At 32.5% G+C, this 14,847-nt stretch overlaps 3 protein-coding genes and 2 non-coding genes across 8 annotated transcripts; 1 reads left to right on the plus strand and 4 right to left on the minus strand.

The window, feature by feature from the left end:
- Window positions 1-576: 576 nt before the first annotated feature.
- Window positions 577-2,265, minus strand: LOC107943116 (uncharacterized). The gene is made up of 2 exons (XM_016876863.2): window positions 1,688-2,265; window positions 577-948 (listed from the first exon to the last, which is right to left on the minus strand). Exons 1-2 carry the CDS (start codon window positions 2,116-2,118, stop codon window positions 783-785), a joined length of 597 nt encoding a protein of 198 aa, XP_016732352.1. The 5' UTR covers window positions 2,119-2,265; the 3' UTR covers window positions 577-782.
- Window positions 2,266-2,937: 672 nt separating this feature from the next.
- Window positions 2,938-8,136, minus strand: LOC107943115 (glutamyl-tRNA(Gln) amidotransferase subunit B, chloroplastic/mitochondrial). 4 transcript variants are annotated; one of them, XM_016876857.2, is made up of 10 exons: window positions 7,998-8,136; window positions 6,813-7,501; window positions 6,369-6,578; window positions 5,917-6,057; window positions 5,606-5,809; window positions 4,944-5,141; window positions 4,432-4,500; window positions 3,946-4,062; window positions 3,768-3,859; window positions 2,938-3,164 (listed from the first exon to the last, which is right to left on the minus strand). In XM_016876857.2, the coding sequence occupies exons 2-9, from the start codon at window positions 7,440-7,442 to the stop codon at window positions 3,779-3,781; spliced, it is 1,650 nt and encodes a 549-aa protein (XP_016732346.1). In that variant the 5' UTR covers window positions 7,443-7,501; window positions 7,998-8,136; the 3' UTR covers window positions 2,938-3,164; window positions 3,768-3,778. The 4 variants fall into 4 exon arrangements, with proteins under 4 accessions (XP_016732346.1, XP_016732347.1, XP_016732348.1 ...); XM_016876858.2 differs by having other exon boundaries at window positions 2,938-3,224; XM_016876859.2 differs by having other exon boundaries at window positions 2,938-3,282.
- Window positions 8,137-8,155: 19 nt separating this feature from the next.
- On the plus strand, window positions 8,156-8,237 carry TRNAS-AGA (transfer RNA serine (anticodon AGA)). The gene has a single exon. It is a non-coding gene; the product is annotated as a tRNA-Ser (tRNA).
- A 457-nt stretch (window positions 8,238-8,694) lies between these two features.
- Window positions 8,695-8,776, minus strand: TRNAS-AGA (transfer RNA serine (anticodon AGA)). The gene has a single exon. It is a non-coding gene; the product is annotated as a tRNA-Ser (tRNA).
- Window positions 8,777-11,033: 2,257 nt separating this feature from the next.
- LOC107943111 (uncharacterized) lies at window positions 11,034-13,869 on the minus strand. The gene is made up of 2 exons (XM_016876854.2): window positions 13,275-13,869; window positions 11,034-11,749 (listed from the first exon to the last, which is right to left on the minus strand). The coding sequence occupies exons 1-2, from the start codon at window positions 13,614-13,616 to the stop codon at window positions 11,240-11,242; spliced, it is 852 nt and encodes a 283-aa protein (XP_016732343.1). The 5' UTR covers window positions 13,617-13,869; the 3' UTR covers window positions 11,034-11,239.
- Between the last annotated feature and the right edge of the window lie 978 nt (window positions 13,870-14,847).

Consider the following 14,847-nt stretch of genomic DNA (forward strand, 5'->3'; position numbering starts at 1 on the left):
TTTTTAAAAGGTTAAATCAAATTTTTATCTTTTTGAGGGTTAAAGTTTAATATTACTGTTACTAATTTAAAATTTATAAATTATAAAGGGTCTAAATTAAAAATTTATTATTTTAGAGGGCCAAGGCCTGGGTCTCCTAGTGGCTCAGCCACTGGATTCATATACTCTTAAAAATGGGATAACCTTTGTCATAGTCTTAATATTGAAATTTCAAAACTTGAAAAATATAAGGAGTTAGAATAATTCAATAGGATAATTCAATAGGAGAACATAAGTTAAATTTACAATTATACACATTATGCAAAATTATTAATTGAATTTAACCAAATGGATATAATTGTTTATTTTTAAATTTGAAAAGTATAAAAGCTAAAATTGATTAAATTATATGGGTTAAATCTTTAACTTTTATATAGTACAAGGACTAATAGTAAAATTTAATCTTTATTTTTGTCCAGTATATATGTTTTTAAATCAATGTTATCGAATTCAAGAGTTAATATCGGATTTTGATATGCCTTCGGTACTGATATGTTTAATTTGCATCTATATTACTCAGAATTTAGATGTGTCAAATACGAACATATTTAACAAATATTTAAAGAAAAACTTGGAAAAAAAAAAGGCTTTGGTTTTCAGCTGCATATCCAGAGTTCCAAAATATTTACAAATCTTTGAAGTATTCCAGCTGAAGGACAAAAAAAAAAGGGAAAATAATAAGAAAGCTCAGTTGAGATGATGAAACTGAGTATTGGAATATGATGAAAAGTCTAAAAGAAAAATCATCCCAATAGCCAAAAATTCTTTTGGGTCTTGGAGTTGAGGACATATCCTCCATTTTGTCCCTTTTTCTGCACTCCAACACAGGTGCATGGGCTGTTCTCAATCAAATAATCTACTGTATCTATCAATTTCGATCCTTTCATCGATCCGCTAGGTCGTTTATATCTATAAATCGAGAAATCAAAGTATTTATAATTAGTACGGGTTTAGAAATTGTTGATATTTTATAGAGAAGCCCTTAAAGTGGAAAGTTGCCTTTTGGACCTTCTAAAATTTATAGAATTGTAAGTTAATTATTGTAAAATTACAGTTCGGCCCTTAAAATGATAAAATTTTGATTTAATTCTTGTAGAAACTATAAAAATATAAACTAATATATTGGTGAAATTGTATTTTAACTCTTATACAAAGACATAACTTATTTGGCCCTCTAAAAAAAATTTTAGCCCCCTTTAAAATGGAAAAAAAAATTCAGTTTTAAACCTTCTAAAATTTATAGAATCACAAGTTAAAAGTGGTAAAATTGCAATTTGACTTCTTAAAATGAAAAAATTTTGATTTAATCATTCTAGAAACTATAAAGATGTAAATTAATATAACAAAGAAATTGTGTTTTAATTTTGATCAAAGTATATAACTTATTTGACCCCTAAAAAGAATTTCTAGCTTTGCCCCCCCAAAAAGTAGGGCTTAACTCCTCTTAAAATGAAAAAAATTGAGTTTAGACCTTCTAAAATTTATAGTATCCTAAGTTAAATAGTAGTAAAATTACAATTTAACTCTTTAAAATAATAAAATTTTGATTTGATGATTCTAAAAATTATAAGTATATAAATTAATATACTAGTGAAATTGCATTTTAATTTTAGTAAAAGTTTAAAAATAATTCTAATATGGAACTCACCCAAGAATTGCTGAAGAGAGGCTCCGTTTTTGGCCAATAATAATAAGATCAATACCAAGATCTTTAGATTTAGAAAGGATCACAGTAGCTTTATCTTTACCATCCGGATCGATTTTCTCTATACGTACAGGGATTTTGGGCTGAGCAATCTCACTTGCATATTTCATTTGATCAAGGAAATTAACATCGGTGGAACCCCAATCCGGACCGGAAGAAATATTAGGTGTCATAGCATTAGCAGCTGAAGCAATTGTTGGCCTCTTTAAGAAAGTAGTCAATGTGTTCTTCCATGAGCTAGTGTTTTCAACATGAAGAAGGATGAGTTCATCTTGTTCTAACAATGCATGAGAAAGTGCATATTGGAGGGCTGCTGCAGAATGGGGAGCCGGGTCAGCTACCACCATTACTTTTCGTGCCGGTGGAGTCACCATTAATGGCCTCAAACCAGCAAAAACGAATCGAAACCACCACTACCACCACCACAACCAGAAAGAGAGAGGTTTTGGGTCCAAGTGAAAAACAATGGCATGTAATATGAGCTTGTCATTTTTGGTGACGGTGATCAGCTTTTTGATGAAGTTTTACCATATTAAACAAATGGTTTGCTTTAATTTTTGTGATGGATGGCTTTCAGCTATTTTTGGGAAGGGTTTGTATTTGCTAATTTTGGTGAATCCATTAGACTTGGTCAATGCCAATAAAATCTTGTTTATACAAGATAAATCCCCAACTTATCACATATCACCTCGTATAAGACTTGAGTTAAACTTCAAGTTCAACAATTACAAATAGGTCAAATTCTGCTAGTAGTCCTTACAGTTTACAAAAGTTGTGATTTAGTCTCTATATTTTAATTTGACCAGTTTTAGTCCATGTCCTTTTCAAGTTGGTCAATTTTAGTCATGAGCCTTGTACCATGTGTATTTTCCAATTAAATCAATCTGAATCCCTATACTTTTCGAATTTTGAAAAAATTTCAATCTTGATACATATCATAATCGTTAACCCATTACCTGAAATTTTTAATGAGTGATATAAAAATATATTTGGCGTATCAAATTTTGAAAATAGCAAAATTAACTTATTTAATTTAACAGTTATCATTTGTTAAGGACTGAAATTTTAAAATTTGAAAAGTCCAGGACTAAAAATAGCCAAATTAAAGTACACGGATTGAATCCACAACTTTTGTAAAGTACAGGGACTAATAGCAGAATTTAACCTTAAAAATATTACTTAACTGCTAAAAATAAATCAGTCAAAAAGACAAGAGGGCATCTATCAATCTCTAAAAGCCATTTGTTCCTTTCAATTGATGCATAATTCTTATATAAAAGAAAGGATGATTTGATCTACAAAATGGTGCAAAGTATTATATGAACTCAATATTTGAAAACTCAGCAAAGGATTCAGACTTCAATATGTTCCTTCACCTTGCAGTTTGCTGTAGCTGTATCAACAAGCAGGACAGATTTGGCTGCTACCATGTGAATGTCGGATATTAGTATGTGCCCCGCACGGATATGCTCAACATTTTCTAAATTTTTTCATATATTACGAGGATCACACTCTCGAATATGTTTCAGACAAAAGTACTACGGAAAAAATGAAAAGGTGAGGTAATACGGTTCAGAATATGCATCTGTATTCGGTAAAACTGCCATTGAAGCCTTTGTACTAGAGTCGGATTGCATTTTGTCCCCTCTACTCAAAAAATAGGCAAATTAGTCTCTATACTTAAATCAAAAAGTAAACTAACCATTCTGTTCAAAATTTCATCCATTCACTGTTAAAAATTGGTCCCTGTACGTCAAAATGAGGTACATGTGGCACGCCAAGTGTAACTATTTGATTATTTGTCAGCCACGGCAGTTTTTAATAATAGAAATGGAAGAAATTTTTAATAGAAAGGGCCAGTATGCTTTTTGATCTAATATTCAAGGACTAATTTGGACATATTTTACTAAAAGCGGCAAAATGCACTCTGGCTCTTAGTACAGGGGCCTCAATGAGTACTTTTACCATCTGTATTCACAATTTACTGTTATTCTGTTTAAAGGATCGATGCCCAGATACGTACCTAAGATACAATCAGCTTTGGCCATTTAATTTCTCCAAAAGGATTTTGTTCAACAGGCCAGGGTTTGCTTTGCCTTTTGATAGTTTCATTACCTGCATATGACCACTATTGTAGAAAGAGGCTACCAATGATTTCATACAAGTAGAAGAAATGTAACTTTTGTGTAAATTTAACATACTTGGCCGGCAAAAAAGCCCTGCAGCTTAGTTTTCCCACTACGATATTGTTCTAGCTGTTTTGGATTCTCAGAAATCACTTTATCTATCATTTTCCCGATCTCAACAGGATCAGCTATCTGCAAATGTTGGAACATATGTTTCTTACTCTCTAATAAACTATCATTTCAATAACAAATATCAAAGAAATAACATATCAGCTTATTTGAGTTCAGGTCAATATCATATTATCTTCCTATTGAATGGCCCTTAATGCCTGTCTAGAGAGCGATAAAACTTCAACAGGTAATCATACAAGCTGGTTCATCTAAAGTTACTACACTCACCAAAAAGTTCAGCTCTGTTCGCTCATACGGGTACACTCTATAATTTCTAACCCTAGCTTACCATGTTCGAAAAATTCAAGACTTACAATTAAAACCGTACTTCTCAGTTTATCTTAAGATACAGATATTCATGTTTAAAGGAGCATCGTACGGCTAACTTGCCTGAATGAGATCCTTCTCTTCTATGAGTCCCTTCACAGTTCCACCTTTGGCTAGAAGCTCAGATAGTATCTGTGATGTTTTAGAGAAATCGTTAAAACTAATAGAACCATATAACACTACCAAAGAATGAGTCCCCCCGTCTTTTGTTCTGTTCTCAAGTCCCTGAACTAATGAAGCCTCGTTTCTGTAGTGGGCCAATTTGTTAACATACCACCGAGCCATTTTTTATTAACATAATGACACCGAGCCCTTATTGCAGCCCGCGCCACCGAATCAGCGGCTTTATTTTTGGTACCAAGGATTTTATGTCGACATAACCAAAACGCTTCGTTTTTCTTTCATGCTCATTTATATACGAGAGACAGTACCGCTTCCAGAATACATCCTCTAAAGCTAATTTGTGAAAATACAAAAATGTCTCCGCTAAAAGTCATATAATATCTGCAAATAAAACAGCTGCTGGACTCTAAAATGTTGAACTGTTTCACCCGGTAATAAAAGTAAAACATTACCTCTTTTCCAATCTTTCCACTGATTGTCCCACTTTTAATGGAAGCTATCAGCTCGGCTAGCTCTTGTGGTGTAAGTTTGATATCATTAATGGACAGCTTTTCGTTCTTCATATAGGCAGCAATATCACCCATGATCCAGTTGGCAGCCAGCTTTATGTCAGCACCACTTGAAAGAGTTTCATCAAAATATTCTGCAACCTAGAACATTGATCATGTGAAAAAAAAAAACCAACTTAGAGCATTTTCTTATGATCCCAAACAAGATAACTTTAAGAAGCCATGCAAGGACTTTTAAGTAAAACATTATAGAAAATTCATCGAGGCATGGTCAAAAAAGCTTGCTAACGATTAAACCTAAGAGAAACCAGGGATATTAAGCACATGTTCTTAAATTAGTTAAGGAGATGAGTAAACAAGGAACATTAGCAGTTAATCATATACTATAGGAAAAAAAACTAAGGGCCATTTAAAGAGCAAGAAGCTACAATATGTTAAACTTAAAGCTTTAAAGCTTTTATCTTTCAACTTAATCCAACAATACAAGGTAAATTTCATAGGAGCTCTCCTTTCTGGGTCACTAATCAACTAACTGATGCTTAACTGGATGCTGGTGGATATATTAGCAACCATTCTGAACAAAGAAAATTACTTTGAATACTTACATTCATGTCATTTGCCAGGAAAAGAACATCCTGCATGCTCAGCCCCATCTTTTCATACCTACGACGCTTCGCTTCTGGAAGTTCTGGCAAAGAGTTGCTAATGCTATCAACATATTCCTGAGTGAGAATAACTTCAGGGAGGTCTGGTTCAGGGAAATATCGATAATCAGAAAGTCCTTCCTTCTTCCTCATTGTAACTGTTTTCTACAAAAGGGCACAAAGGTTTATGGGGTACATAAGTAACAACGAAGTAAAGGGTCAACCATATACCTTAGACTAGTCCTAGCTTGATATTAATATGCAGGTCTAACCTGAGCACCTTCTTCCCATAGACGAGTTTCCTGCACAATTTGATCACTTTGGCCTTGACTATGGAGCAGTGCCTGCCTTGATATCTCAAAATCAATTGCCCTATTAATTGATGAAAATGAGTTCAAATTTTTTATTTCAACCTGCAAATACGGTATAAGGTTATCTGTGTCAGACACTGAAAATTCTACTAACTCCATGCTTTTGCTTTGCTCTATAAATGTGATAGAAAAATGCATCTATCTCAAAATCTTAAATCATAATCACAACAAAGGATTAAGGCTTAACAGTTTATGATCATAGCTCATTCAGAGAAATGTAAGAAAAAGAGAAGAAACGTAAGCAATGCCACTCTCCCATCGGTCCCCTGGGAATGGTGGTACTTGAATCTGCAAGACGTATTAAACCATAGATCTCACTAATTAAGGCAGAGTAATTTAAGCAAACTATTGACCTTTGTTCCAAACTCTGATTGTCCAACTGGTCGAATTGATACATTTACATCACAGCGAAGTGAGCCTTCTTGCATATTTCCATTACTAATTCCCAAGTATCGAACCACCCTCTGTAACTCTGCAGCATATTCAGCAGCTTCAATCCCAGTTCTCATATCAGGTTCAGAAACAATCTCAAGCAAAGGTACCCCTGCTCTATTTAGATCAACCTGCAAAAGATAACCAACAGTGTCAATAAGCAGAAGGTTGAAACAGTAAACTGACTCCTAAACCATCAAAATTTGATGAAGGGGCAAAAAGTGAAAGGAAGAAAAGCTACACCACAAATGACCAGATTGCAGCAAGATTTATTGAAATGTCATTCGTAAAGGAAACAATATACAATATGGTTGCACTGTATGTTTAGAAAAATAACTATATATCGATGTTAGAGAAGTAATTTCCTGTGAATAATCCCCATTTCCAGAATGAAGCAGCTTCCCTGCATCTTCCTCCATGTGAACCCTGGTAATACCAAACTTCCTATGGCCACCACCGAACTCAAGAGGGAGATCCAAATCAACGTAACCACCAGTTGCAATTGGGATATCAAACTGAGATATTTGGTAACCCTTTGGAAGGTCTGGATAGAAGTACTGCTTCCTATCAAACTTCGAGTTTAGAGATAGCTTACAATTAAGTGCAAGACCCAATTTAACAGCGAATTCAATCACTTTCGAGTTTAAAACTGGCAAGGCACCAGGCAATCCCATGCAAATGGGACAGATATTGGTATTTGGTTGGGATCCATAATTGTAAGGACAGCTACAAAAGGCCTTGGTGAGAGTTGAAAGCTGGACATGTGTCTCTATTCCAATGATTGCCTCATAGTCTCTTGTGATCTTATCAACTGTTTTTTTCAGGGCATGTTGTGGAACTTTGACTTTGGGAGGCTGCTGCTTTTCTTGTGTAGCTGTTTGAGTTTGACTACTCTTCATTGTGCAGTAAAGAACACCATTCCTTCTGCTAAATAATGCAGTTGGGTAGAGAAAAAATGGGTGGATTTGAATAGTTCTAAACAATGTGGAAGCCATGTTGTCAATTGTTCACTTCACATATATGAAATCATAAAGTTAAAGGACTCTCTCTCTCTCTGCAAAACATCAAACAGGTCATAGGCAAGCTTCAATACACTGACTAAAACAAAAAGAGGCACAAAAAAATGCAAAACAAAGTTATATACTTGTATCAAGCTTAAGACTTCGAACAGAAAATTGTTGAAAGGTAATTTTTTTTTTTGAATACCCTGTTTGAATTTCATGCTTAAAACTTGAAAATCAATTAGAAATTACGTTTATACATAATAAATGGCAAGCAAGATTTTCAGTGGAAAAAACTCAAAAAGCAATGATTTTGAAAGTAACTCATTAAGAAGAAAGGCATTTTAATGTAAAAAATACAGAAGAATTCCATGTGAAACTCAAAAGCAATAACATAATGGTTAATTCATTTATCAATTTGCTTGCTTGAAGCAGACAGACATTAAGGGGGAAAGAACAAAACAAAACACTGAAACATAGTAATAAAGGCAATTAGAGTTTTGAAAGATTATGAAAAGTGAAAACTAATAAGGAGAGTTCAATGCTTACTTGTTTGCGGAAGAACTGAACTGAAAAGCCTGAAACTTTGAGACTTTACAGCCTACCAACAGCCATCCACATGAAACATGGAAAGAAAAAGATTAACCGATGTCAAAAAGGGAATTTCTAACTTTTTGCTGCAAAATATGAAAAATATGGTCAAAATGGTGGACGTGCCGGAGTGGTTATCGGGCATGACTAGAAATCATGTGGGCTCTGCCCGCGCAGGTTCGAATCCTGCCGCTCACGTTTTTATATTTTTTTACAGTGGCCTTGTAGTTGTAGCCAATAAAGGTGATATTGCTTATTTACTCAAATTATGCATAAATGCCGCCCCATTTCGTCTTTCATCTTTCTCATAAAAATTATGAGAAAAATCATTAAAATATTAAAATGGAAAAGCAAAATATAAAAAATTATAAAGAATTAAACTTACCCATATCCCGAAATTAAGCCAAATGGAAAAGCAAGAGATGAGCTTGAAATGGGAACTTACAAATGGTGGCGGCACTACCAGAACAACAAAGCAAGAGATGAGCTTAAAATGGAACTTACAAATGGTGGCGGCACTACCAGAACAACTTAATTTATATATAATTTGTGTAAATAAGCAATATCACCAACTTAATTGACGTATAATTTGTGTAAGTAAGCAATATCACCTTTATTGGCTACAACTACAAGCCACTGTAAAAAAATATGAAAACGTGAGCAGCAGGATTCGAACCTGCGCGGCCAGAGCCCACATGATTTCTAGTCATGCCCGATAACCACTCCGGCACGCCCACCCTTTTGATGAAGTTTTCCAAATAACTTTACATCAAACATCAAAAAGTTACTTATTGATCTAAATAAAGCAGGAATATTTTTTGTAGAAGATAAATTTATTTATTGATCTAATATATAAAATTTAATTTATATATTTTTTAAATAAAAGTGATATAGATTAAAATATTTGAGTGCTTAAATTAAAAGATATGAAAATATATTTATAATTATTTAACTTTTATTTTTTTTTATATTAATATTAGTGATAAATTAATTAGTTACAAATAAAGTAGCTAATTCTGTCATTTCCAAATAAATCTTAATTATCAATTTTCTTTATAAATATTAGCTGTTGAATTGACATAATTGAACTTTTTTTCTATTAGAAAGAAATTAAATGGATAGATTTACCTAAATCCATCTAGTATGGTAGGTTAATTAATTTGAATTTGTGTATTTTTATATATAAATTACCTCCAAAGCTAACTCACAAGTACAAAGTGTAAGATAATTGGTAATTGAAACCTGTGGAAAATGGCCAAAATTTCTCACTTTCTCATCATTGCCCTTGTTTTCACTGGTTTGTTTTTCTTTACTGAAATCCATCTCATATTTTGATACGATTTTTTGTATTCATTAAAGTAACATCTATTTAGAGTTCATAGAATCCTTAACTGTCTATAATGTTTCTTAGATGTCATATAAGGATAAAGGTTCAAATCCTATTAAGTTCGCGACACTCACTTCTTTTTGGTAAGTGTTCACCTCTAGTTCGGGTTCTTAATAAGGCGGGTAATAATTCTGACTCGAACTAGGGGTAATATTAACTTGTTGAGAAATCTATAGGCTCCAAACGAATGACGTTTTACAGACTTCTCTAAAAAGAATTAGTCTTCTCTCAATAATAATTTTTCAAAGTAAATTACATCTGAAATTACTAAACTATTAGTAAATTTATGTTTTAAAATTGATCACTTAAGTTAAAAAATTATAAGATAATTATTAAATTATTTTTTAAATTTTTTGAAATTGAGGAAAAACCTTTGGCGTAGTTTATCCCATGTATATCTAATTTCTTGTATATATATAATTTTCGTTATCGCATGTATGCAGTTGTGACAATGGTGGCTGAAACAGAAGCATGCGAAATGACATTATATCCAACCAATTGCATTGTTCAGGACTGTCAAAACAAGTGCTTAGAAAAGAGCCCCACCTTTACAGGCCAATGTCAGGGCTTTAAATGTGTATGTACTTGGCCCTGTGATTGATGATTCCCCCTAATAATAACATTGTATGTACTTTCTTGTAAGAAAGTAAAACATACCTATACTTATTAATAAATATTTTAAATTATGGTTTTTTTTAGTGTTTTCTTTGTTTATGTTTTTAATTTTTGTGGTTAGAGTTATTATAAAGTAGGATTGAACTGATATCTGAATGAATCTTTCAAAATTGATATAAAAATTAAAAATTAAAACTAAAATCAATGATCAAGGTCCTATTTTAAAATTTTAGGCTCTAAATCTGATTTGATTCATGAATGCTTTTAAAAAGTAAAATTGATTGAATCATGCTGAGATAAAAAAATTATAAACCCATGCCCCTTATATATCCTTCAATGTGAATTACTTCAAATCAGTGTACTTCCCTTTATTGTTCTTATATTGGAATCTAAAAAATGAATTTATTTTGTATAAATTTTACATGCTTGAAGTTGTTTCAATGGTATGCATGCTTGAAGTTGTTTCAATGGTATGCACAAATTAAATGCAAGGTTATTTGCATCGGACTACATTAATTGGATCAAAATCGATTACGGTATTGGTCTGAAACAGGAAACATTGAACTAGTTAAATTGGATTTTTAATTTTTTTAATTTTATGACTTTTTAATTATTTATTTAATTAAACTAATTAAACTAACTAACCGATAACTTAATCGGTTTAACTATCAATTCGGTTCTGAAAACCTTGAAGAAATGTCAAGAGGCAATGAAACCAAACAATTGCTCATCTTGCCTGAAATAAACTTACACTCGAAATATATTCAGATATGGATTCGGAAAAACTATGAAAAAGTTGAACATACTTATGTTGGATATACACTTTTATCCAACACTCCAACCTGAATTCGAGTAACATAAATTCATTAGGATTTTAAGGAAAACCCAACTCATGAAAAGCAATACATGCAAACCAGAATTGCAGAACTATGGAAAACTTAAAGCAAAAAAAACAAGAACACATGCCGTATATACTTATAACCAAACTCGTATAACGAACGATTTCTTCAAAGAGATTATTATTTGATACTCACGGTGGGAAAAAAATGCTTCCTTTATGATTGTTGATCTATAGTTCCAGCCTAAAGAATGACTGACAAAATAATCAATCGAGAACCGGAACAAGCAAATATGCTACACACAAGAAATGTAAGTATTGTCATGTTCCAACACTAAGGTTGTGCTATAAATGTAGTAATCACCAAAACAACTTAGTCCAAGAACCTAAAAATGGGAAAACAGCAATCAACAATCTCAACAACAAAGGTTCATTACTTTCGGTTTCGTTCATACTCAACCTGTCCTTCGGTTTTGTGGTCCGTTTTGATCCGTTTTCCATTGTTGATGGTGTTCTTGTTGGTTCAGTTCCATCGAGCTCGTCCCATCCACCAAAGCTAGTTGTGCCCTGGTCATCAACGACCCATGATTGATAACCTTTCATTCCCTTTTTGTTCTTTGGACCTTCATGTACTTGTTCCTCCTTTTTAATATTTCTTACAGTGTGCCGTGATGTATACTTTTTTGTTTTCCTTGCCCTCGTCTTATGCTTTTGCTTGCTTTGTGACTTTCCCGAAACTTTTTCGAAGGCAAAAGCTATTGCTGACTGTCCAATTGTAAGTGCTAATGCCATGAGGAACGCTTTCGGGCCATTGGCAAACAACAAAGAAAGTAAAATGGGCGGTAGCCCCCAACCAAAGGATTTGAAAGCCTGCATTGATCAATAGCAAAAGTATTAGGATTGATGGAAATTATTTACTATGAATACAAACAAAAAATTTCGATAAAATAACATTGTGGTCTGCAGAAGATAACACTATTTCTCGCCGAGATCAGCATGGTCTGCAAAAACTTCACAGTTACTTGATGCTTAAGTAACCTAATACTAAAGCTTCCATGTAGTACTCAAAACTAGTTATAACTTGTATCAGCTGCCATTTGAACTCCTTATTGCGAAGGACATCAAAGGGGACTTTTTAACATCGAATTAGCGAAACACTTCTGGGAAATTAGGAACTGTATCATTAGATTCTTATTTTCCCATGGAGAACCAGTCCTATGCAAAATATTCTTAGTATCACTGTAGTTTACAGTTGTGGAAGAACTAAGTATGCGAGCCATGCAACTAAGATTTGAAGTGCAAGAGGCAAAGTCCCTAAACGATCGTGTTATTGTCTGTCAAAACTAACACTATTACTCAGTCTGCAAAACTTCAGACAGTTAGCTAATGACCAAGTAGCCTCATACTAATGCTTCTCAAACAAGTTAATTTGCCTAAGCTGCCATTCAAATTCCTTATTGTGAAGAAAATCAAAGGGTTTTTCAGCATCCATAGCCAAAATGCTTCTTGGAACTTAGGAGTCTTATCATTCAATTCCTATATGGAATGTCAGTCCCATACAAAAGATTCTTATCATGTAGCTTACATCTATAGAAGAACTTCATATATAAGCCTGCAACTAAGATTCGAAGCGCAAGAGTAGGCGAAGGGAGCCTGCCCCCCACTCCCTAAAATGAAAAATTGCAGCTTTAGACTCTCCAAAATTCATAAAATCCTAAGTTAATATATGGTAAAATTATAGTTTGCCCCCCTAAAATGAAAAATTGCAGCTTTAGACCATTCAAAATTCATAATATCCTAAGTTAATATATGGAAAGATTATACCCCAAATGCTAGAATTTATATTTATTCCTTTTGAAAACCATAAATATATCAGTCAATACAATGATGAAATCACATTTTAACTCTCATAACAATATATAACTTAATCTCGGCCCCTTAAAAATTTTCTAACTATGCCCTTGCACAAGGCGAAGTCCCTTAAGTTTTGAACTTTACAATAGAAGCAAATCCTATTTAAACTAACCCAATAAACCCAAGAATTAGCTTGGTTCTGAATCAAATTTCTTCATCCTTTTATTTGTTCACAAAGAAGCTAAATAGACCATCAATGCTTCACGGCATTAGCATTAGCTGAACAAAGATAAGGCTAATAATCAACCAACCAAAGTTGATAAACAAAATGGCCCTTTGCCCCTCGCAGTTTTGACTCATTAAGCTAATTCCATAAATGGTATAAAAATACTTAAATAAATGTTCCAAAATTTAATTCAATGCAACTGAAAAAAGTATTAAACTTTACACCGAATTTTTAACTTATAAGCATCAAAACTATACCCCCTTTTCAACCCCATTTGCAATTAACAACTCAAAATATAAATTTTCTAACTTGTACCTTCAAAATCCAAATGCTATCAATAGCTTCCTCCAAAATCCCAGAACTTGCCGTTTCACCATCATAATCTTCTTCTTCTTCATCATCTTCATCTTCGTTGTTTGGGGTTTTAAAAGTGAAATCTTTGGCACGAATTGTCTCGGCATTTGAGTCCCACTTTCTTCTTCTTTTCCTGCTATTGCTATCTCTGGCTGCAGATGAGCTGAAACGACGGCGTAAATGAGAAGGAGGGAGAGGGAGAAATGGTAAATGGATGATATTATGGAGGCGGGTTTTTTGTCGTTGAGTGAAGAAGATGAAAGAAGAAGGACATGGTTGAACTGTTGTTGCTGCCATTTCCATTTTTGGATTCTCTCTGCTTCTGGTTCTCTGCCATTTTGCCACTTGTTGTCTTCTTCTCTATTGATGATAAAATAACTTTCCAATCACCTCACGACGTCGTTTCCGCCAGTATATAAACTTGATCTACCAATCACTCTTATCAATCTCCGTTGTCCGGATTAATAAAAGGCGCATTTCATAGAGGCTAATGTAATGCTGCAAATTTTGATTTTCTTTTTTTATATCCAAAATTCAGTTTCTTTATTTTTCATTTTAAGAATTTAATTTAATATTTTTACTTGTTAAAATTTAAAATTTAAAATTAATTCTAAATAAATAATTATATAACAAAAATATAACACTATAATAAATGTGAGTTTAGCAAAAAGATTTCTACTATATGTAACAATTGAACTTTCATTTTTAAAATTTAAGAATATTGACATCAATTTTTTTTAAGAAGAATGTAAAACTAACATCTAAATGTATAAAATTAAACATGATTTTGATTAAAATAGCAAAAATCAAAAGCTATTTGATTATGTTAATATATTTTTCTAGAAACAAAATTGAAAAGAAAATGATGGTGTATTACTGTATTTGATTCGTATCTCATTCTCATTAGTGTGAAATAAAAAAAGTTCGTTAAGTAAAAATAAAATTAGAAAGACATAAAATTGAAAAAGTAGAAAAATAAATAAAAAGCAAAAATTTCCTTTTCTTGAGTGCATTAGGAAAAACTAAAAAAAAAAAAAAAAAAAAATCCACCCACTACTTGATAATTGATAATTAAAAGCATACAATTTCGAACTGATATACACTACTTTTGTATTTCTTTTATCTTAACATTCCAATTTAAAATTATTGATTTTTCTATCATATATGCTTGATACAATAACTACTTATAATCCCTTCTAGTCCCATAAATAAATATATATATGTTTTTTCTTGATACAATAACTACCCATAATCCCCTCTCACCCCATAAATAAAAATATAATACTTTTTAAGACATTCGAACCCACATCTTCCTATATTTTAAATACACTCAATTTTTATTTTCTTTTCAACTTTCCACTTTCTTATTCTATCATTCAATTTTGTCACTCAATCATACAAACCCTAAATATTGTTTTGTACTAAAATTCGACTGAACATATAAATATTCAGATCACAAAGCACTTTTTTTATAAACAAGTGTAAAATCTAATAAATAAATCAAAACATATTTAGGGATAATAAAATGGAGCCA

The sequence above is a fragment of the Gossypium hirsutum genome, chromosome A09 (genome assembly GCF_007990345.1).
Source record: "Gossypium hirsutum isolate 1008001.06 chromosome A09, Gossypium_hirsutum_v2.1, whole genome shotgun sequence".
In the NCBI taxonomy this organism is placed as follows: domain Eukaryota; kingdom Viridiplantae; phylum Streptophyta; class Magnoliopsida; order Malvales; family Malvaceae; genus Gossypium; species Gossypium hirsutum.

Bases quoted from the DNA above. Each gene is read 5' to 3' on its own strand.
- LOC107943116 (XM_016876863.2), bottom strand. From the start codon at position 2,118: ATGGTGACTCCACCGGCACGAAAAGTAATGGTGGTAGCTGACCCGGCT. The intron at 949-1,687 runs GTGAGTTCCATA...CTCGATTTATAG, and splicing joins CTCTCTTCAGCAATTCTTGG to ATATAAACGACCTAGCGGAT.
- LOC107943115 (XM_016876857.2), bottom strand. From the start codon at position 7,442: ATGGCTTCCACATTGTTTAGAACTATTCAAATCCACCCATTTTTTCTC. The intron at 5,810-5,916 runs GTTAGACCTGCA...GCCCTTTTGTAG, and splicing joins TATGGGAAGAAGGTGCTCAG to AAAACAGTTACAATGAGGAA. The intron at 3,860-3,945 runs GTATGTTAAATT...GGTCATATGCAG, and splicing joins AGGGCTTTTTTGCCGGCCAA to GTAATGAAACTATCAAAAGG.
- LOC107943111 (XM_016876854.2), bottom strand. From the start codon at position 13,616: ATGGAAATGGCAGCAACAACAGTTCAACCATGTCCTTCTTCTTTCATC. The intron at 11,750-13,274 runs GTACAAGTTAGA...TGATCAATGCAG, and splicing joins ATAGCATTTGGATTTTGAAG to GCTTTCAAATCCTTTGGTTG.